At 38.3% G+C, this 16,602-nt stretch overlaps 1 protein-coding gene across 8 annotated transcripts in view; it reads left to right on the top strand.

The window, feature by feature from the left end:
• The window catches only part of ZMYND8 (zinc finger MYND-type containing 8), a 48,834-nt gene that overhangs the window by 2,105 nt on the left and 30,127 nt on the right, over positions 1 to 16,602 (top strand). For all 8 annotated transcript variants that reach the window (XR_005956070.1, XR_005956069.1, XR_005956068.1 and 5 more), the window contains exon 2: positions 7,959 to 8,029. Coding sequence is in view for 4 of the 8 variants with exons in the window: in XM_041478689.1 (XP_041334623.1) it covers positions 7,959 to 8,029 (71 nt within the window). In the remaining 4 variants the exon portion in view is untranslated. The remainder of the gene's footprint in view (positions 1 to 7,958; positions 8,030 to 16,602) is intronic.

Raw genomic sequence — 16,602 nt, 5'->3', positions numbered from 1 at the left:
CCCCCCCCCAGTCCCCTAGGATTAGATTATAAGAATGTCTAGTTCAATTTGAAACCTGAAATACTGCTGGGGTACCACTGAATTTCATGTCATACTGTTTCTGTATGCAATCTTAATGCATTTTTCAGCATACATGAAAATGCTGACATAGCTAAGAAGTTATTCTGGTTTTTGTTCTTCAGTTGCTAAAAAACAGAAATTACATTTGGACACAATTTTCCTAGTAGTAGTTTATACATGTGAGCAGTTTACTTTCAGCCTTTAAGAGTGAACAACATAATATTTGTTTAATGTGAGGAAGCAGGGGTAAGTGATCTGCAATCAGAAAGCTTGTATTAAAATGGCTCCCACAGGTTTTGTTAAACCAGGATCTGTTTCAAATCTGCACCTCCAGACACGCTGCTGACAGTGAAGCGCATTTGTGTGAGCTGCCCTCGTGCATGTAGTGAAACGGAGCATCGTGAGTCTGTTAAAAGTTCACTATTTTCAACCACTCGAGTGCAATTCTTTTATAGTTCACAAAAAAACAAATGTCTGCATTGCAGCAAGATGTCTGAGGCAAGGTAGAGACAGCAGCGTTGTGCCTCGGCTCAGCCCAATGGCGCTGCTCCGCCAGCGCCGGAGCCAATTGCCGCAGCAGGCAGGTTAAAGATTGACAATTGCAGTGGCAAGGCTGAGAAAGGCCTTCTGGAAATTTCTGCCATCTTTGTTCCATCTAAGCAAAGCAAATTCAGCCAAGCTGAAGGATTTCAGATGTATATATTTTTTGGTGCTTTGTCAAGGTACAGTGTTATCGCTCACTTCCCTACGTTGCGTAATAAGCTGGGTTTTTTTCTGTTCAGGGCAGATGGAATGTGGGTTTTTGTTTTAAGTGACAGATGCAGGGAAAAAGCACGTATGCTTTCTCCCCAAGATTTTACTGGCCCGGATCTTGTTACAATCACAATTAGACAGGACATGTATGAAGCAATGCAGCTGAGGTTTATTCAGCTTGGAGCAAATGGCCATTATTCTGATTATAACTAGCAGTTAATCGTATAATTACACTGTAAGTTTTCTGGCTACTAGAGAGTAATTTGAATTGCCCAGGATGAATATGATTAGGCATTATTATTTAGTGCCAACATCCAGTTACTTTTGTAATTAACTGGACAAAGAATGGAGTGGGGGGAAAACAAAGGAGTGATCTGGATTATAAATCATGGTGCAAACAGTAGCTTTTTAAAAGCTACATGCCTTTTTCATTCTTTGCAGGCAAACTGTTTCACTTGGAAGCTAAATAGTGCTAGGGAAAAGCTGAGTAATTTCTTTAAACAAATGACACTACTTAACATATTGGAAATGAAAAAAATGCAGAGTATAAACCACTCCAAATGTAACAGTCACCCCCCCTCGCAGTAGGTAGGAGTATGAAATGTAGCAGAAAACCTACGTTGCTACTAAGGGAGCATGTAATGAAAGGAACTTCATGCTCAAAAAGCAGAAATAGATAGATTACATTACAAATTTAGCCCTTCATATCATGTCCACAAACTTCAACTGGCTCGTCTTCCTGAGCTGTCTTCCATTTTATGATATCACTTTTGCTTGAGGTTTTTGATACTGTTTTGTTTTGTTTCTGGTTTTGTTGCTTTGTTTTTCCTGTTCTGCCTTGCTTTCCACTGTATTGTGCTGTATCACTTCCCAGCTGCTGTGGATTCAGTAGCTGAAAAGAGATAGCTGGTGGTCAGTTTTCCATAGTGGTGGTACTACTCCAGCATAATTGGTTAAAGGGAGATAAATCTCAGTAAAAGCCCTCCTCTGTCTGAAATTCAGGGTATTAATTTGAATTTCCTAAATATCTTGAAAGTTGAACAAAACCTTTGCCCATATGAAACAGAGTAGACAGCAGTTTTCAAATTTTGTTATTTGTGGATCCCCAGTATTTTTCCCATGGGCACATGAATCCCATTAGAGTGACTTTAAGCCTGTTAGACTAGGTTTGATTTACTTGGTTATTGTCTGCAAACCCCTTTGTGGTGGTACGCTGGCTTTGAGGGGTCTGCCGACTGGAAGCCAGCGCAGTAGGCCATCCAGCTTGGCCCTTTAAATTGTATTCAGAAAGTCATTTAAATACATTTGTTAATAAACATGTCTTGTGTTCATGGGTTAAAGACTAATTTAGCCATAGCTACATAGGAAGTGAGTTTCATGTATTTGTCATTCTCATGTTAACCCTTTAGTGCCTGTTGTCAGAGCATCTGTGTTTCACACTGTGAGGTTAAAACCATGCTGTAACAGGATGTTACCGTTCTTAATTCAGCTGATATAAACCTTTACTTTCAAGTGTGATTGTTCTCAAATTATATTTGTAGCGTCTAAAATCTGTAGCTATTTGGTTGCCTTGCTTGGGCCTCAGCTGTATAGTTTATAGACTTAAAGATGACTGTGTGACACCAAGGATCCCCCTCCCTCCCCTGATTTTTCTCTTTTGTGCAGCTATTTTGAATGGACACCGAATAAGAGTAAGGTTTTAAAAAGAACTGAAATGTTCTTTAAATGAAAAATAGTTACTTTGCTTGTTATCACAGGTAACCAGCTTAAACATTGCTGTACATAGATATCTGAACGAGCCTTTTGTGTATATTAATTACTTAATACAGAGTGTTATTTACTTAATACACATGGAACACTTTGCAGGGAATTCTGCAAAAGGAAATGCAAAATATGAGGTGCTCACACTGGAGGGTGAAGCTAAAATTGAGTGATTTCCTTAGTAACCTGTGACTTCACAAATCTCCCTATCTTGTGCCTTTTTAGTTAAACGTTCGGATGTCAGGTGTCCTTTGGTCCTTCTTTACCATTTCTGATATTTAGTCTCTGGCTTTGAATCTTGCCCTGCTGTGTAAACAGGAGCTGCTGGTATTGAACAAAGTGCTACCATTTTAGCTCCAGAGCAGGAGTGAGGCAGTGCAGTGCTGGCAGACGCCATTTTAAGAGCCCTGCATAAATAGCATAGCTACCGATGAGTAAGAGACTGTTATAGGTGAGTGCTCATACAAAGCTGCTATTTATTCAGCAATGGCATGCAAATAGTGGTTTTTGGTTTTAAATCTTTATTGAATGCAGGTTTTTTTGGAATCATTATTTAGAATTGCTGCTCACAAATGTGATGCATGAGAGGCAGGAATTATCTTAAAGATGAAATTCAGTTTTAGTGCTTATAGTCTTTAATCAGTTTTTTGTTTTGTTTTGTTTTCTGTTAATTAAAAGGAAAAATGAATTCCAGAAATATGTAGTTCTTTATCTGAAATTCATGTGTTATTCCCTGATGTAGATCTAGATTGTGTATGTGGGCATTAGATGTTTCGAGTGGTTTTCCATATCTGTCAGTTTTTCTTGGTTAAATGTCAAGGTGCAGTAGTTCATCTGCAACTTTTAATTGCTCTTTGTAGTTACTATGGATTAGAGCATATTTATATATTCTTGTATATGTACATTTTCTCAGGTAAGTACTACTATTAGTAAAGGAATGATTTTCCTAAACAGGAAAGTCAGTATATAATTCAGGGATATGAAATTTGAAAGCCTGAATTTTATATTTTAAAAAAAAAAAAAACACCTTCTCTTCAGTTTGGTAGAGAACATATTTAAAAATTAGGCAGCTAAGTTATTTTTCCATTTTTACCTAGGTATCAATAAATCTTGTATGTTTGTAATCCTTTTTTTTTTTCTTTCTGTGCCCAACTCTCCCCAAAGGAATAACCTCCACCCCTTCTACCCTCATTCAGACATGCTAAACTAGTTTGTATGAAAACAATTAGCTTAACATTTTAGGAAAAAAAAAAACTTTTGTTGTTGTTGTTGCAAGTTTTGTCAATATGAGTAGGGAAGTTTTAAATGATTAATTGGTTTTCTGGTCATTTGACAGGGAAACTGGCAAAGCTTAAATTTCAGTTGTGTTCTTAAAACGTGTTTCTCTGTGTTCATTCATCTTAATGAGGAAATAAGAGTAGCTTTTAGAATTACATAAGCTATTTGTTGTATTCATTTAGGTACTTAATTGAGTATATTCCAGTATCATTTCTGATCTGCAGCCTCAGAGCATCCCATTCATACATGCATGACAGTAACACATACTGGCTGAAATAGCTGCTCTCAGCCCTGTAAAAATGAATTCTCGAAATAAAACTCTCTACAATAGTCTACTTGACCACACAGTTATTGTTTCCATGGAAAGAGATACTTGTTTTTAATTATTTTGCTGCTGGTCTTAATTTTCCTTTTATTTTATTGTGGGTAGTAGTAAGGTAACTGATTAAGAGCCTGTTTTTCTTGAATTATTTAATTGGAAATCTTTTGCTAATGTCTGCATTTGGAAGTTTGTGCTTTATAAAGCATTTTCAGAATTTTCCATGTATTGGTGGATGGTGCAAAGATGAAAAGATGTCAGCTTTAGAAAAGTTACTGTAAACTTGCTATGAATTGCTGGTATGTATTTATAAACTTGAATCTCAAAGATGACCACTACAGTCATCACTGCCAACATTCAAACAATGTCATGCTGTGGAAGTCATTATACATTACAGCAAATAAAGCAATGGGAGGTGCTTTTGAAGAGCTGTAAATGTTCAGTGTCTTTTATAGCTGTGTCTAACAACTTTTATTTAACTGTTCCCCACCAACGTGGGGATTTTTTTTTTCAGAACAGTCTCTGTGGTTTTCTTATATGCTGAAATGTTTGTGCCCTTAAAAGATTAATTAATTGCAGAGAATGTGGAGATGCCTCTGTTCCTCTGAGGCTCAGGTTTCATAGTGCAGTAGGTAATTGCTGGATTTGGTGTGAGTTTAGGGAAATGTGCTCCTCCATTGCTGAGAACAGTGGAGAACCTTGCTGTCAAGTGGAGAATGCAGTTTTGACTGCTCATTTGTACTTAAAATCTTTGGGAAGGCTCTTTTCAGGCATCCTTTATGTGATGTGTGCATCACTGCCTGTGGCAGGGGTTTGGAACTAAATCATCTTTAAGGTCCTGTCCAAGGCAAGCCTTGTATCATTCCATGATTCTTTGTATCAAGATTTTGCAAGATACTTTGTTCAGCTTACAAGTGTTTCTGAAGAATCTTTTTCTTGTTTATAGCACTATTGCAAAGCACTTCAAAGGGCGATGGAGGAAACTGACTCAGTTTCCTAAATTAAGCTCCTTATATGAGCGGAACACATTCTGAGCTGAAAAAGCCCTGCTGTGCTGTCACTAATGGTAGGAGTCCTGCCCTGTAATGCCCTGCAGTGCTGGGTTTGGGTCCAGGGGCACAGAACATCCTCAGTCAGTCTGAAACATCTCCTGGTGCTTTGGCCAGGGTGATTGGAGCAGTTCCTGCTATGGTGTTGCCATATGGATCCATCACTCTCATTTCTCAGCCAGGTTTCGTGCACAGCTCTCTGGATTGTAATAATGATTTGTGCCAACTACTGTATCTTTCATGTTGTACCATGTTCCCACGAGGCTGTGTTTTAAACAAAATGACCTGATAGATTTGGATGAGTCTGGAATATTATGATTGCTTTAATGTCACTTAAATGTGGGCTGCTAAAAGGGTGGTGCCCTTTTCTCCCTGTGTGGTTCTCTCCCATTTTCTGCATGTCCAGCTGTACAGTGAGTTACATTCCAGAACTAATTTGGATAAAATGGGCGTGATTTCTGGAACAAGAAGTTAAGGATTGGGGAAACCATTCCTTTTAGTAGCAGCCTATGTAAAATGCGTATAAGTGTTCAACCTGAGTCCTGTAAAGCCTTGTATGTCCTAGTCTGTGTCTGGAACTGGACCTGTATTTTAGAAGCAGTTCATGTGCACTGCCAGATGACTCCAGTCTTACAGAATTACTGGGTATGAATGCATATTTACCTGTATGTGTTATTGATCATATGTTCATAGTGTTTTAAAAAGATGGGGTTTGTTACAGTTTGGCAATATTGAAATAGGATTTTATAAAGAGGTAGGGGGAACAAAAAAACCTCCAGTGCAGCATTGGAAGAGAACAATGAACCCATCCCTTCCCTTTGCTTAGGAGAGGAACAGGCAAAGGCAAGTGGTGCATGAAATGTTTTGGTGTCTGTAGGCCACTGCCAGCTCCTCTTTGCTGAGGCCTCTGGGAAGGGGTATAACAAATGTGCAGAATAATTGATCAGCCCGTGCATAGTAAATGTGTGAGCATTGTAGTATGGTCGGCTGTGCTGTGCATTTAATCTGCCCATGCAAAATAAATCTGAGAAGCATTGTGTTACAGTCAACTGTGCTACACATTTACCATAATTCTGGTCGCATGGATGCCTTGACTTGCTCCTGAAATGATCAGGGTAGTCCATGAGTTGGGAGGTAGATGCTGGTAGAATAGAACTTCCCTTCAGTGTTTTGTGATTTTAAAGAGTTTATTTTGTAAATGACTTCTATAGCCAAATGAAAGAGAATAATGATTTTTGGCATTTGTGGTACTTCTGAGCTTTGGGTTTTCCATACATTGAGCTTTGTTAATTTGTAAAATTTCTGCTGACGTAACTGTACTGTTTAGAACTGTGAAAAGAATTGCAACTGAACCCCCCAGCAGCTCACAGTTGATTAAAAGTAGTTTTGTCAAATAGCAAACTAAAAAAAACCTTCTGCTGTTAAGTTTTACTTTGTTAAGGACTCTCTTTTAACTTATACCCGTAACAAAACTCCTGCTGCTATAAACTGTTTGTCAGGCTGAAGAGTTTCTCTGGTGTAAATGTAACCAAGTCCTCACTGTTGTTTCCGAGCTCTGATGAGATGTCTCAGGCAGATTTATACACACTGGCTATGGCAAAGGTCTCCAGCTGCCCTCTTGGCCCTATCCCTGGAGCTGGGGTGGCTGAACCTCAGCCCACTCCATAGCAGCAGAAATTCATAATCTGCCATATCAGTGCAAACTGCTATCAGCAACAACTGCCATTAGCAGACTGAGGGGTAAATTGTCCCTGTACAGGAGAGGATCTGCATCCCTCATGGCTGCTGTGCTCTGGTGGACACTGAAAACCTGCCTGAAACTCCAGAGCCCCATTTGTCCATCATTTTGAATTTGGATTTGCTTCATTATCATGTGTTTTCTGTTACCTTTCATCTAGGGTAGTCACTTCTCCAGGACTGCTCTGTAACTCTGTGTTCATTATGTTAATTTTTCCTCTCCCTTCTATCTTCTTTCTCCAAAGTGACTTAACAAGCCAAATTGATTGACTTGTTTTCTTGAATGGCACCACTTTAGACTATCACAAGTAGAATATCAGAAAGTCAGATGTACTTTGTAATAATTTAATCCTGCCTGGAGCAAATGAAAACTGACTGTGTAGGATTGAATGGTAACAACTCTATACTGTTTACTCTTTACAGTTAATAATTGGTGGGATTGTATTGCCAATAAATGATAAATATTCAGTTTTCTATTATACAGTCTAGTTCCAAAATACTTAAAATTATTTATTGTTTTAAAAATTACATTTTACCTTCTAATTTTGCAAGTTGTTCTCTGTTGCTAAGTCTGTTACTTCAGCTAATCTGTTCACGAATGCTGATGAGCATTTAAATGTTGGCAGGCATCTGTCCCATGGTTTATCTGAGATTAGAAGCTGCAAGGAACAGAATTCCTGTTTGTCTGTCACACACACACAGTTCATACATACATTGCCATAATCTCCAGTACATGTTACAAGACTGTCTTTGGTACAAAAATGTAATTTTTGTGCTTGGTGACTTGCAGCATATGTGTGTACCTGGATTGTTTCTCGCTGTGGTTTGATCAATATATCAGTGTATCAAATGTAGCTCTGGCAAACAGCAAACTTTTCATTTCATCAGAAATTTTAATGTAGCTGTGTTTGACAGTGTTGGTTGAATTTAATGGATAGAAGTTAGTCATGGGATTAATACAGTCCATAAAGTATTCTAATTCACCTTTTTGAATCCTGCAGCTTGGCTGAAGAGGAAATAAAGGCAGAGCAGGAGGTGGTGGAGGGGATGGACATCTCCACTCGATCCAAAGGTGAGTAAGAGGAATATTTCAATTAGGTTCTACAATACAATTATTTGTAAACCAGGATAATGAAGGTGTATCATCTGCCATGAAGCTACTCTTGAGTGGAGGCTCAAGAGTCACTGTGTTATTTACAATGACTAGTGTATGTTAGGAAGTGTTTTAATTTTTCCTTGGTTTTCATTATGTATCAACTCTACACATGCAAATATTTCAGTTTTATTTCAGGTTTATGAATAACTAAGGATAAATTACCAAAAAACAGAAACCTCTTGTATCACTTATCATGGCTTCCTCTAAAGTAGTGCTTCTAGATTGGTAAGGCAGGAGAAAGTAGTAATAGCAGCAAAACTATTAAGGCAGTATTTCCTACAGTAATGAATTCTTTTTATTCTAAGAAAAAGAATCACAGTAGCATTTCTGTTTCCACAGAAATTAGTCTCCTGAGCAGTATGTATTTCATGGACATTCATTCCTGTCCATCCCCTTTTGTACTTGCAGCTGAGTTTACCTGAAAGTCATTACTCTAAAACAGCAGCAATAGTTACTACCATCCTTTTGAAGTTCTGGCACATACCCAGTTACTCTTCACATTCCTACAGCAGTGCTCACAAGTCTGGTTAACTCTGAAAGTGCAGGTGGGATTGTCTTGAAGACATGGCGCAGATCATCTGCATGTTTTTTAATGAGGAAGCTTGGCTGGATAACATGGTTATAAAATTGGATTCAGGTCTTATTTGTACTAACAGACAGTAAGTTTATTGTTAGAGTTCTCATGGTGTGGTTAGGTGAGGTGGTGCATGTGATCTGACACCTCAGAAGAGATACACCAGCTCGTTTTGTCCCTTCTCCCTGCCTTGTTCTCCCTTCTCTCCTTCTGATCTTATATGTCAGTCTGCACTACTGGACAGCTTTCAGTATTTGCTTCTCTTTGTATTTTAGTTTTGTAAGCCAGCAAAAAGTAAATGTTTTTGTTGTTTTAATGATTTACTGACTGGGGTGAGTTCCCAACTCTGTGCACCACTACTTAGTTCCTTTGTAGTGCTTGTCACATCCCAGACACTTGAACTTTCTAACCAATTTCAAAGCTGAAACATTTTTCTGCTGTTGTAGTGACCAGTTTGTTTGTGAAAGAGTTTGATAACATAAGAACTTTGTATAACATACAATGGGGGTTATTAGATACATTTAGCTGCTCATGAAATTTCATCTTTATTTCTCCTTAGAAACTCTGGCCCACTTTCTAGTACTAATAAGAGTTCTGCATGCCTTAACTGAGCTAAACCGTTATTTATGTTACTCTGACATAATTAATGTCTAAAAGACACTTAAAAATCTGATATCTACTTATGTAGATGTTTACATTTTGGTTCTGGTGCTTGAATCAGCAGGTGTATGGGCCGTACAAAAAGCTTCCATTTCCTCATAGTAGTTCTAGTGCTGTCCTGACCTCAGGATATGTTGTTTCAATGAATTAAACCCACAGAAAACTTTCTGCTTTTTGTTTAGTAGGATTAAGATAAAGCTTTTTAGGACAGTGAGCTGATTTAATATCATAGTTATTGAAAAGCTCAGTCTGTCATGTCCCAGTCTTCTCACACACATGATCTTGCAGCTTCCCTTGCATTGTGGGCTCTTAACAATTAGAAGTGGTCAGTTCAGAGGGATTTAACCTGGCAGAAAGGGACTTGGGTTTTCATACTGTTTATGTTGTTGCAAATCCCTGAACCAGCTGATGCCAAAGCCAGTCTCACCACGGTGCTGGTTTAGGTTGACCCAAGCTGTCCTTTTGTGGAAGCCACTGGTCCTTGCATAGATGTTCTCCTAGTGCTTTAAATACCAGTGGGAGTGATGTAAAATGGCATTTCTGTATCACCATAGTAGAGATAAAACTTAGCAAGTGTTGAATCACTTTAATAAGAAGGGAATTGGTATTTGTTTAGCTAGATACTGATTTGCTTTAGCTAGTTTGTTAAATTTAACATGTATGTTGATAAAACCCCTGCCAGCACCACTCCAAGGACAAGAATAACAACCACCCACCCCAAGCCCTTACAGGCTTATTTTTTTCCAGTGAAGAATGTGAGATATAAAGAACTCTTTAGACTTAACTGTAAACCATTTCTCTTTGTTGTATACCCAACGTAATCTGTAAATTAGTGATAGAACTTAATAATAGTTGAAAATACAGTTTCTCACAGAAAATAAAAGACTCATAGATGTCATCTCCAAGAACTGGCCCCATTACAGGCCTGGTGTAATGAATCTTTCTGGACTCCGGTTATTGAGATGAAACAAGCTTCTCTGATAGTTCAGTGCAGCATTTCTGCAGCAGAGAAGTCACAAACCAGAATTTCAAAACTGTTATTCTGCTCTGTGCAAGGCAGAAAAAGTACAGCAAAGTTCTCAACTGGTGGGATGGTGGCAGCAATGTCTCCACTTGCAGCAAATAGCTTGTGCAGAGTTTTGCTTTGTGTGTCTTGGAAGGGATATAGTTGAGGAAGTTGACCCTATCTAGGCAAATCTGGTGGGGAGCACACAGCTCTTTGTGCTTTGTTTGGGTTTTTTGATGTGTGAGAAGCCTGTGCAAGAGATCAGTCCATGGCACTGTACAACCTCAGACTTGACCTTGAGCAGCAGATGAGCTGCAAGTCTGTAACTTGCTTGCCCACCTATGATTTGTACAGCTCATCTGAGGCTGTGTCTAGAGAAAGTTGTAGGGAAGCAAATTTAATTGCTGTAATACCAATTAGCCTGATGCAGACCTCCTCATGAGCGTTCTTGTTTTAGTATAAGCAGTTTAATTGCTATAATTCAGTTGCAGTTCAGTTTAAGCTAAACTAAACAATGCACTGTTTAATCTGTAACACAGGTCTGAGCACAGCCTTTGAATTGGTCTAGGTGGTTTCAAAGCAGCCTGAGCTGGTCAAACTGCTCAGTGCTGCAGTTTTATCCACTTCCTTCCATACCTAAGCTGGCAGGAAACTAACTGAACCATAAAATATGAGCAGTTTTCTACTAGCTCAGTGTGCTGAAACAGCTTGGTGAAGTGCCAGAAGTGGTGTAAGAGAGAAGGCAGGAATACACCAGTTGGGTGCAGGAAGTGTGGAGCTTTGTTAGCAAGCATTTAGGCAGAGCTTGGCTGGAATGAAAGCAGAGCTGAAAGCCATCACTGACACTTCTTACTTTATATTGTGGTAGCTGAAGCAAGTCTGTAGCTGGGGTCAGGGCTGTGGAGTCCTCCATATTCAACTGCATTTCTCTACCCTTCTCCTTTGCTGGCTGTAATGCTTCTGCTGTTGCACAGTCAACTGTGTCAAGTAGCTGATGTAGCAGAAAATTGATCATTTTTTGTAATACCAGATTTTGCCTGAATCATGAACTGATTAACCCTCCTGTTAAACACAAGTGCCTGTCTCCAAAAAGTTGTGGGGACAGATACCTAGTAAGGTGGGAAAGAGGACTAGAGTAACTCTAGCAGTTATAATTTAGATCTGCTTATAAGCTGTGCAGCCTTGTTAAAGATAAGGTTTTAAAATACACTGCTCTCTTGATGATTACAAGAAAGCATAAGGCATCTGAGATCTGGAAGTGGGAAATGACAGCTTAAAGAGAATCCAAAAACAGGAGTCCAAGATCCAACGAATCCAAAAACAGAAAATGGAGTGAAGAGAGGATTGCTGTTTAGTGAAGGAGAGAGGCTGTGGATTGCATGATTATATTTTGTCCTTTCTTTATGATATATTGACATGTCCAGCAGAAACATTTTATTACATTTCTGCTCCAGCCTTATGGACTACTTTTTAATAAACAAGTTTTATTAAATATTTCAAGATGGGGCTTGCAAGGTCTCTGGATAAATGTCTAAATATTTCCAGGTTGTGGTTTCAGTGCAAATTCTGTCTTCGCTTGTACTTGTTCTCTGGACAGAATGAATTCTCCACTGAGTGTTTTCTTCCTAATAACCTGGAAGAATTTTTTTTTAAATCCTCTCTGCTAGTTTAACTTAGCTGCTAACAGTGGCAAGCTGTGGTGGCAGATGGGCTTCCATGTAGGTTTTTATGTATTTCAGCTGATACTGGAACTATTGCCTGTTTAGTGCCCAGTCAAAAGGAGCTCTTTAACTCTCTTCTTGCCATCATCAGTCACATGTCTCTTTGCCTTTGCACTTCTGCTGGCACTCAGGACTTGGGTGGAGAGGTTGTTTTGTACCTGCTTTTCTCACTGAACCAGATTACTGGGGAGTTGAGCAGATGTTGGACATTGCTGGGAGCAGCCTTGCCCCAGCAGGGACAGCTGGTCATTAGATGGTCTTTGCTTGGCATAAACTCATATACTGAGGTCCTATTGCTTAACGGGGAGAATTCTGACATTTACAGGTTTGGGGTTTTTTTCAGGTTTGTGTTAAAGTTTTTGGTGTTAGGAGCTCCTCTCAGTGGTAAAATGTTCAGATACAATGAATATAAATACAAAAATGACTAATTAAATGGAATTCTGACAATGCAGGATACATTTTGTAACAGTTTCATAATAGTACATCTCTATCAGCTTTCTTTGTAGTGATACCAAGTATTTAATCACACAGAGATGAGATTCTTACTCTAGTGTGAAGCTGAGACTCCTGCAGGGAGCAGGAGTGCAGCTTTGGGCTTTTGTCTCTCGTGCAGAGCCCTTGCTATCAGCAGTCCCACCTTAGGAGGGCCTTGGGACAGCAAGTCCCCCACAGCCAGGCTCCAGCTCATCCTTGCCTTTCAGCTCTTACCTTGCAAGTTGTTGGGAAGTATTTCTTTTTCTTTATCTCCCAAAGTCCTACAGTGAAGAAACAACTAACAGTGTCTTTTTGTACTTGTGTAAGACTGTAACGTGGCAGGAGTTCATCAGAATTTACACAACCACAGCTGACCTCTGTTATTTATTGCGTTAAGTAACTGGATTGGGTTAATTACATCGGTTGAAGTTTCTGGAATGTAAACAGGGCTTTAGTGGTTGGTTGCAACTGCATCATGTTTCACAACTCTGGCAGAAAGTTAAAATTCCTCAAAGCTGAGTGTAAGTTCTAACAGATTTATCCATGATTTTATTAAGTTTTTAAGATATTTTCCCTTGCTAAAGTATTACAGGCAATAGATTTGAAAAATCAGGATAATAAATTTAACTGGAAGGCTTCAAAGTTCTGGAATTTTTCTAAACCTGTTCTATCAAATGGGACAAGCTAGTATTGCTACGTTTTCTGTCAGTTTTCTTCACTGATTGCACTCCATGCCATTTAAAGTACAGGCATTCAGAGATTTTGAGAAGGAGTGGCAGTCTAGGTGATTTTTTTTCTTGTTCCATCTAAAGGTATAGATACACATTTCTGCAGGGTAATGGCAGCTTAAGCAATCTTCAGTCACCTTTCTTTTCTTGTATCTTCTCTCACACTGCCTTCTTACAGCTGTTTTTTAAATCCATCAAATTAATTCTTCATGCAACTGTTTTTAATAAATTTTGGGGTTTTTACATTTTATTGAATTTAATTCTTTGATTTGGTTCACCAAATGTTGGCAGAACTGTTAGTGCCATAATAAAAGGCATAGCATGGCATTGGGAATAAACTTGAAGTGACACTTTGCTGAGTGTCTTACATGGCTGTGTTGTGTTTCTAGTTGGAAATGTTATTCAGAATTTTGCATATTTGACCCCCTTGCATTGAGATATCAAAAACCTGCTTAGATCACAGGAATCTCATTGTAACTAAGTCTCAGTTTACTGATGTCTCCTGTGAGGCTAAAGTAATGCTTTCACTGAAAAACACATTGCTGTTTCTGGCTCCTGGAGAACAAAAATGACTGCTAATCTTACCATCTTTATCACAAATCATATTGAAAAGCTTTTTTAATTTCTTTGTTGTTGTTGTTACTGTTTGAACAAATGTGTTTCTTAGTTTCTCGCTTATCACTTTCTGAAAATTTCCAGAACAGAAATTTTATTCTCCAAGCAGTAAGCAGCTCATTTTAATAGGATTTATATCCACAATTTAAGAAAACTAGGTACAGAATTTGAATAAGTAATACTCTTCATGAAAGTAAACTTGATATAGTTAAGATTTTCTTTTTTATTGTCTGCAGTTTGAAATGCAAAACTTTTCTTCCCATCCACACAATCTCAAAGAAGGTTAGTTCTTCACTCACAGTAAAAGATATTATCCTGCAATTTCCACACTTTTTGGGAAGGCTTTTATTTTGTTTGCCTATCTTTTTGGTAAGGTTAAATTTGAAAATTGTGCTGTATTGTAATTCTGGTTTACTCAGGCTTTTCTCATTTGCCTTGCTATCCATTGCATTGAGGATGGGGGGCTGAGGCAACATATCCTGGTCTAAGTCACGTTTCCATCCTTTTCCCTTATACTGGCACTTTCAGCTCTGGGACTTGTTGCTCGGCTGACTGAACTGAAATTAAATTTTAAAGTTGTTGTTGATTTAGGCCATATCAGTTTTCCAAAGTATCTTGCTTCCTGGGTGAATGAACCACAGTGTTGGAGAAAGAAAAAGGAAACAAATTTTATTTGTGGAAGGGTGCTGTGAAGCCTTGACTTAGGTGTGGGTTTCAGCTCTCATTAAGGCTTTATTGGGATAGAAAATAATCCAAATGTAAGAGATTTCTAGAAATACATATGTAGACATGATTTCACCATTGTTTTAGTCTGGAATTGCCTTGATTGCATTTAGCTTAAGGTTTTAAATTGAAAAAATAACAAGAAGTATGGCAAGAAGGGCATAAGGGGGTGTCACTGTCAGTCTGTGGTACTGAGCAGTTTATGCTTTGTTCTTACAGTAAGACATCTTGATGCTGCTTGTTTTCAAGAAGGGTTACATTTAAATATCACAGGAAAAGCAAAGAAAACAACATCCTACTTTTACAGGTTTTCTGAGTTGGCACCTGCTTCTATTGAGAAAAGCGAGAATTCTCGGTTGTCAGGGATCCCTGCTCTGGAGTGTTTACAGTGCAGCACTTTGCAATATACAAAGTATAAAAATATTTGTTTGTGGTCTGTGTTCCATATGCTGCAGCAAGATAAGATCTCTGATATAAATAATACACTTTTGTTTGTTTTTATAATTTTTTAAGCTAAACTATAGTAAGTCATTACTGTAGTTATCTGCTTACAAAGTGCATTGCCATCACATAAAGTTGGACTTACTAAGCAGTCATAAAGTGTGAAATGAAATTGCTTTAGGGTTGAAGTATACTTTATTCTATCCCCTGGGAGCAGTAGTTACTAATCCTTTAGTCACATGATGGCATGCAGAAACAAAGATGTAAGCTTCAGGTGGAGCTCAGGTTAGCTTGTTGCTCCCCAGTGAATGATTTGTAAGAGCACTCAGAGGTGCTTATTGTCAAGCTTGACAACATCACAGACCAATTAATACTAACCTAGTGATGCAAAACCAGGGAACTTTTAATGAGAATTTCAAAAGTTATTTCAGGTGTCTATTTTTTCACTTGAGCTGGAAATCCATTTTTAAAGTGGTGTTAAGAAAGTAAAATCACACAAAAAACCCAGTAAATAAGTAGTCTAAGGTTGCTTGGCAAAATTAATATTTTTAGTACAATTGGTTTATCAGTGAGAAGTTTGGATCAGGATGACATGCTCAGGGTGTGATGGGAGTTCAGTAGGAGGAGGAAAATTGTACAATCACAAGCAAGTGGTGACCAGCTGGCCTTGTGAGATCCTTCCTAAGGTGAGACCATTCTTGCTCGTTAAACACTTTTTGAGAAATATTTACTTATCATAGAAGAGATCATAGAAATTCTGTCTGTTCCCTTTTGGAGCAGAAACTTGAATCCACCCCTTAAGCAATGCTACAGTCACCAAGTTATTGCACAGCTTAAATTTGGCCTCTTTTGTTCTTTCCCCCCAGATTTTTTTCACTTTTTTCAAGTAACCCTACACTAGGGAAATGATTCAAAATGAAAAATTAACTTTCCTCCTTACACGTTGTTTTAACAGGGATCAGTTTCTTGATCTGGCTCACAACTCAGCTACGGGAGCTCTGTTCACACAGCTGGGAGAGCCAGGGAGGGAGAAGCAGCAGTTTGTGCTAAACAGAGTATTCCTGCTGAAAGAAATTCACACAAAATGCAATTTTTAATCATAATTAGAATAGGAAACTATAGCTCAAACAATTTAAGAAGATGCTACCATTCTTTTGTTACGTGAAATGAATTAAAAGCGTGTTCATGTTATCAGGTCCCTCATTTTGGTAAATTGGCAGCATACTGTGGTAGTTCAAGACACTGGCCTATTCCACTAGCACAACTAAATCTGAAGAAATATGCCTGTACATTGCTGTTTTCCTGTCTATTACTCTAATTTTTCCAGTTACATTGCTTCAAGAAAATCTCTGTGCATTTGAATAACTTGACAGCTGAAAAAAAAAAAAAAGGAAGTGTATTTCAGGTCAGTTTTTGTATGTTGTCTATGAGTCACCACTAGTTGATTTGAAAATCCCCAGTATACTCAGGCTTCTTGAACCAAGGAGGAAAATTACATCACTTTAAGTAGTTTTTAAAATTACTTAGCCAAACATACATGTTTGTGT

Source organism: Pyrgilauda ruficollis, unplaced genomic scaffold, assembly GCF_017590135.1.
Source record: "Pyrgilauda ruficollis isolate IOZ18807 unplaced genomic scaffold, ASM1759013v1 scaffold46, whole genome shotgun sequence".
Lineage (NCBI taxonomy): Eukaryota > Metazoa > Chordata > Aves > Passeriformes > Passeridae > Pyrgilauda > Pyrgilauda ruficollis.
This window is presented reverse-complemented; position numbering and strand designations above follow the sequence as displayed.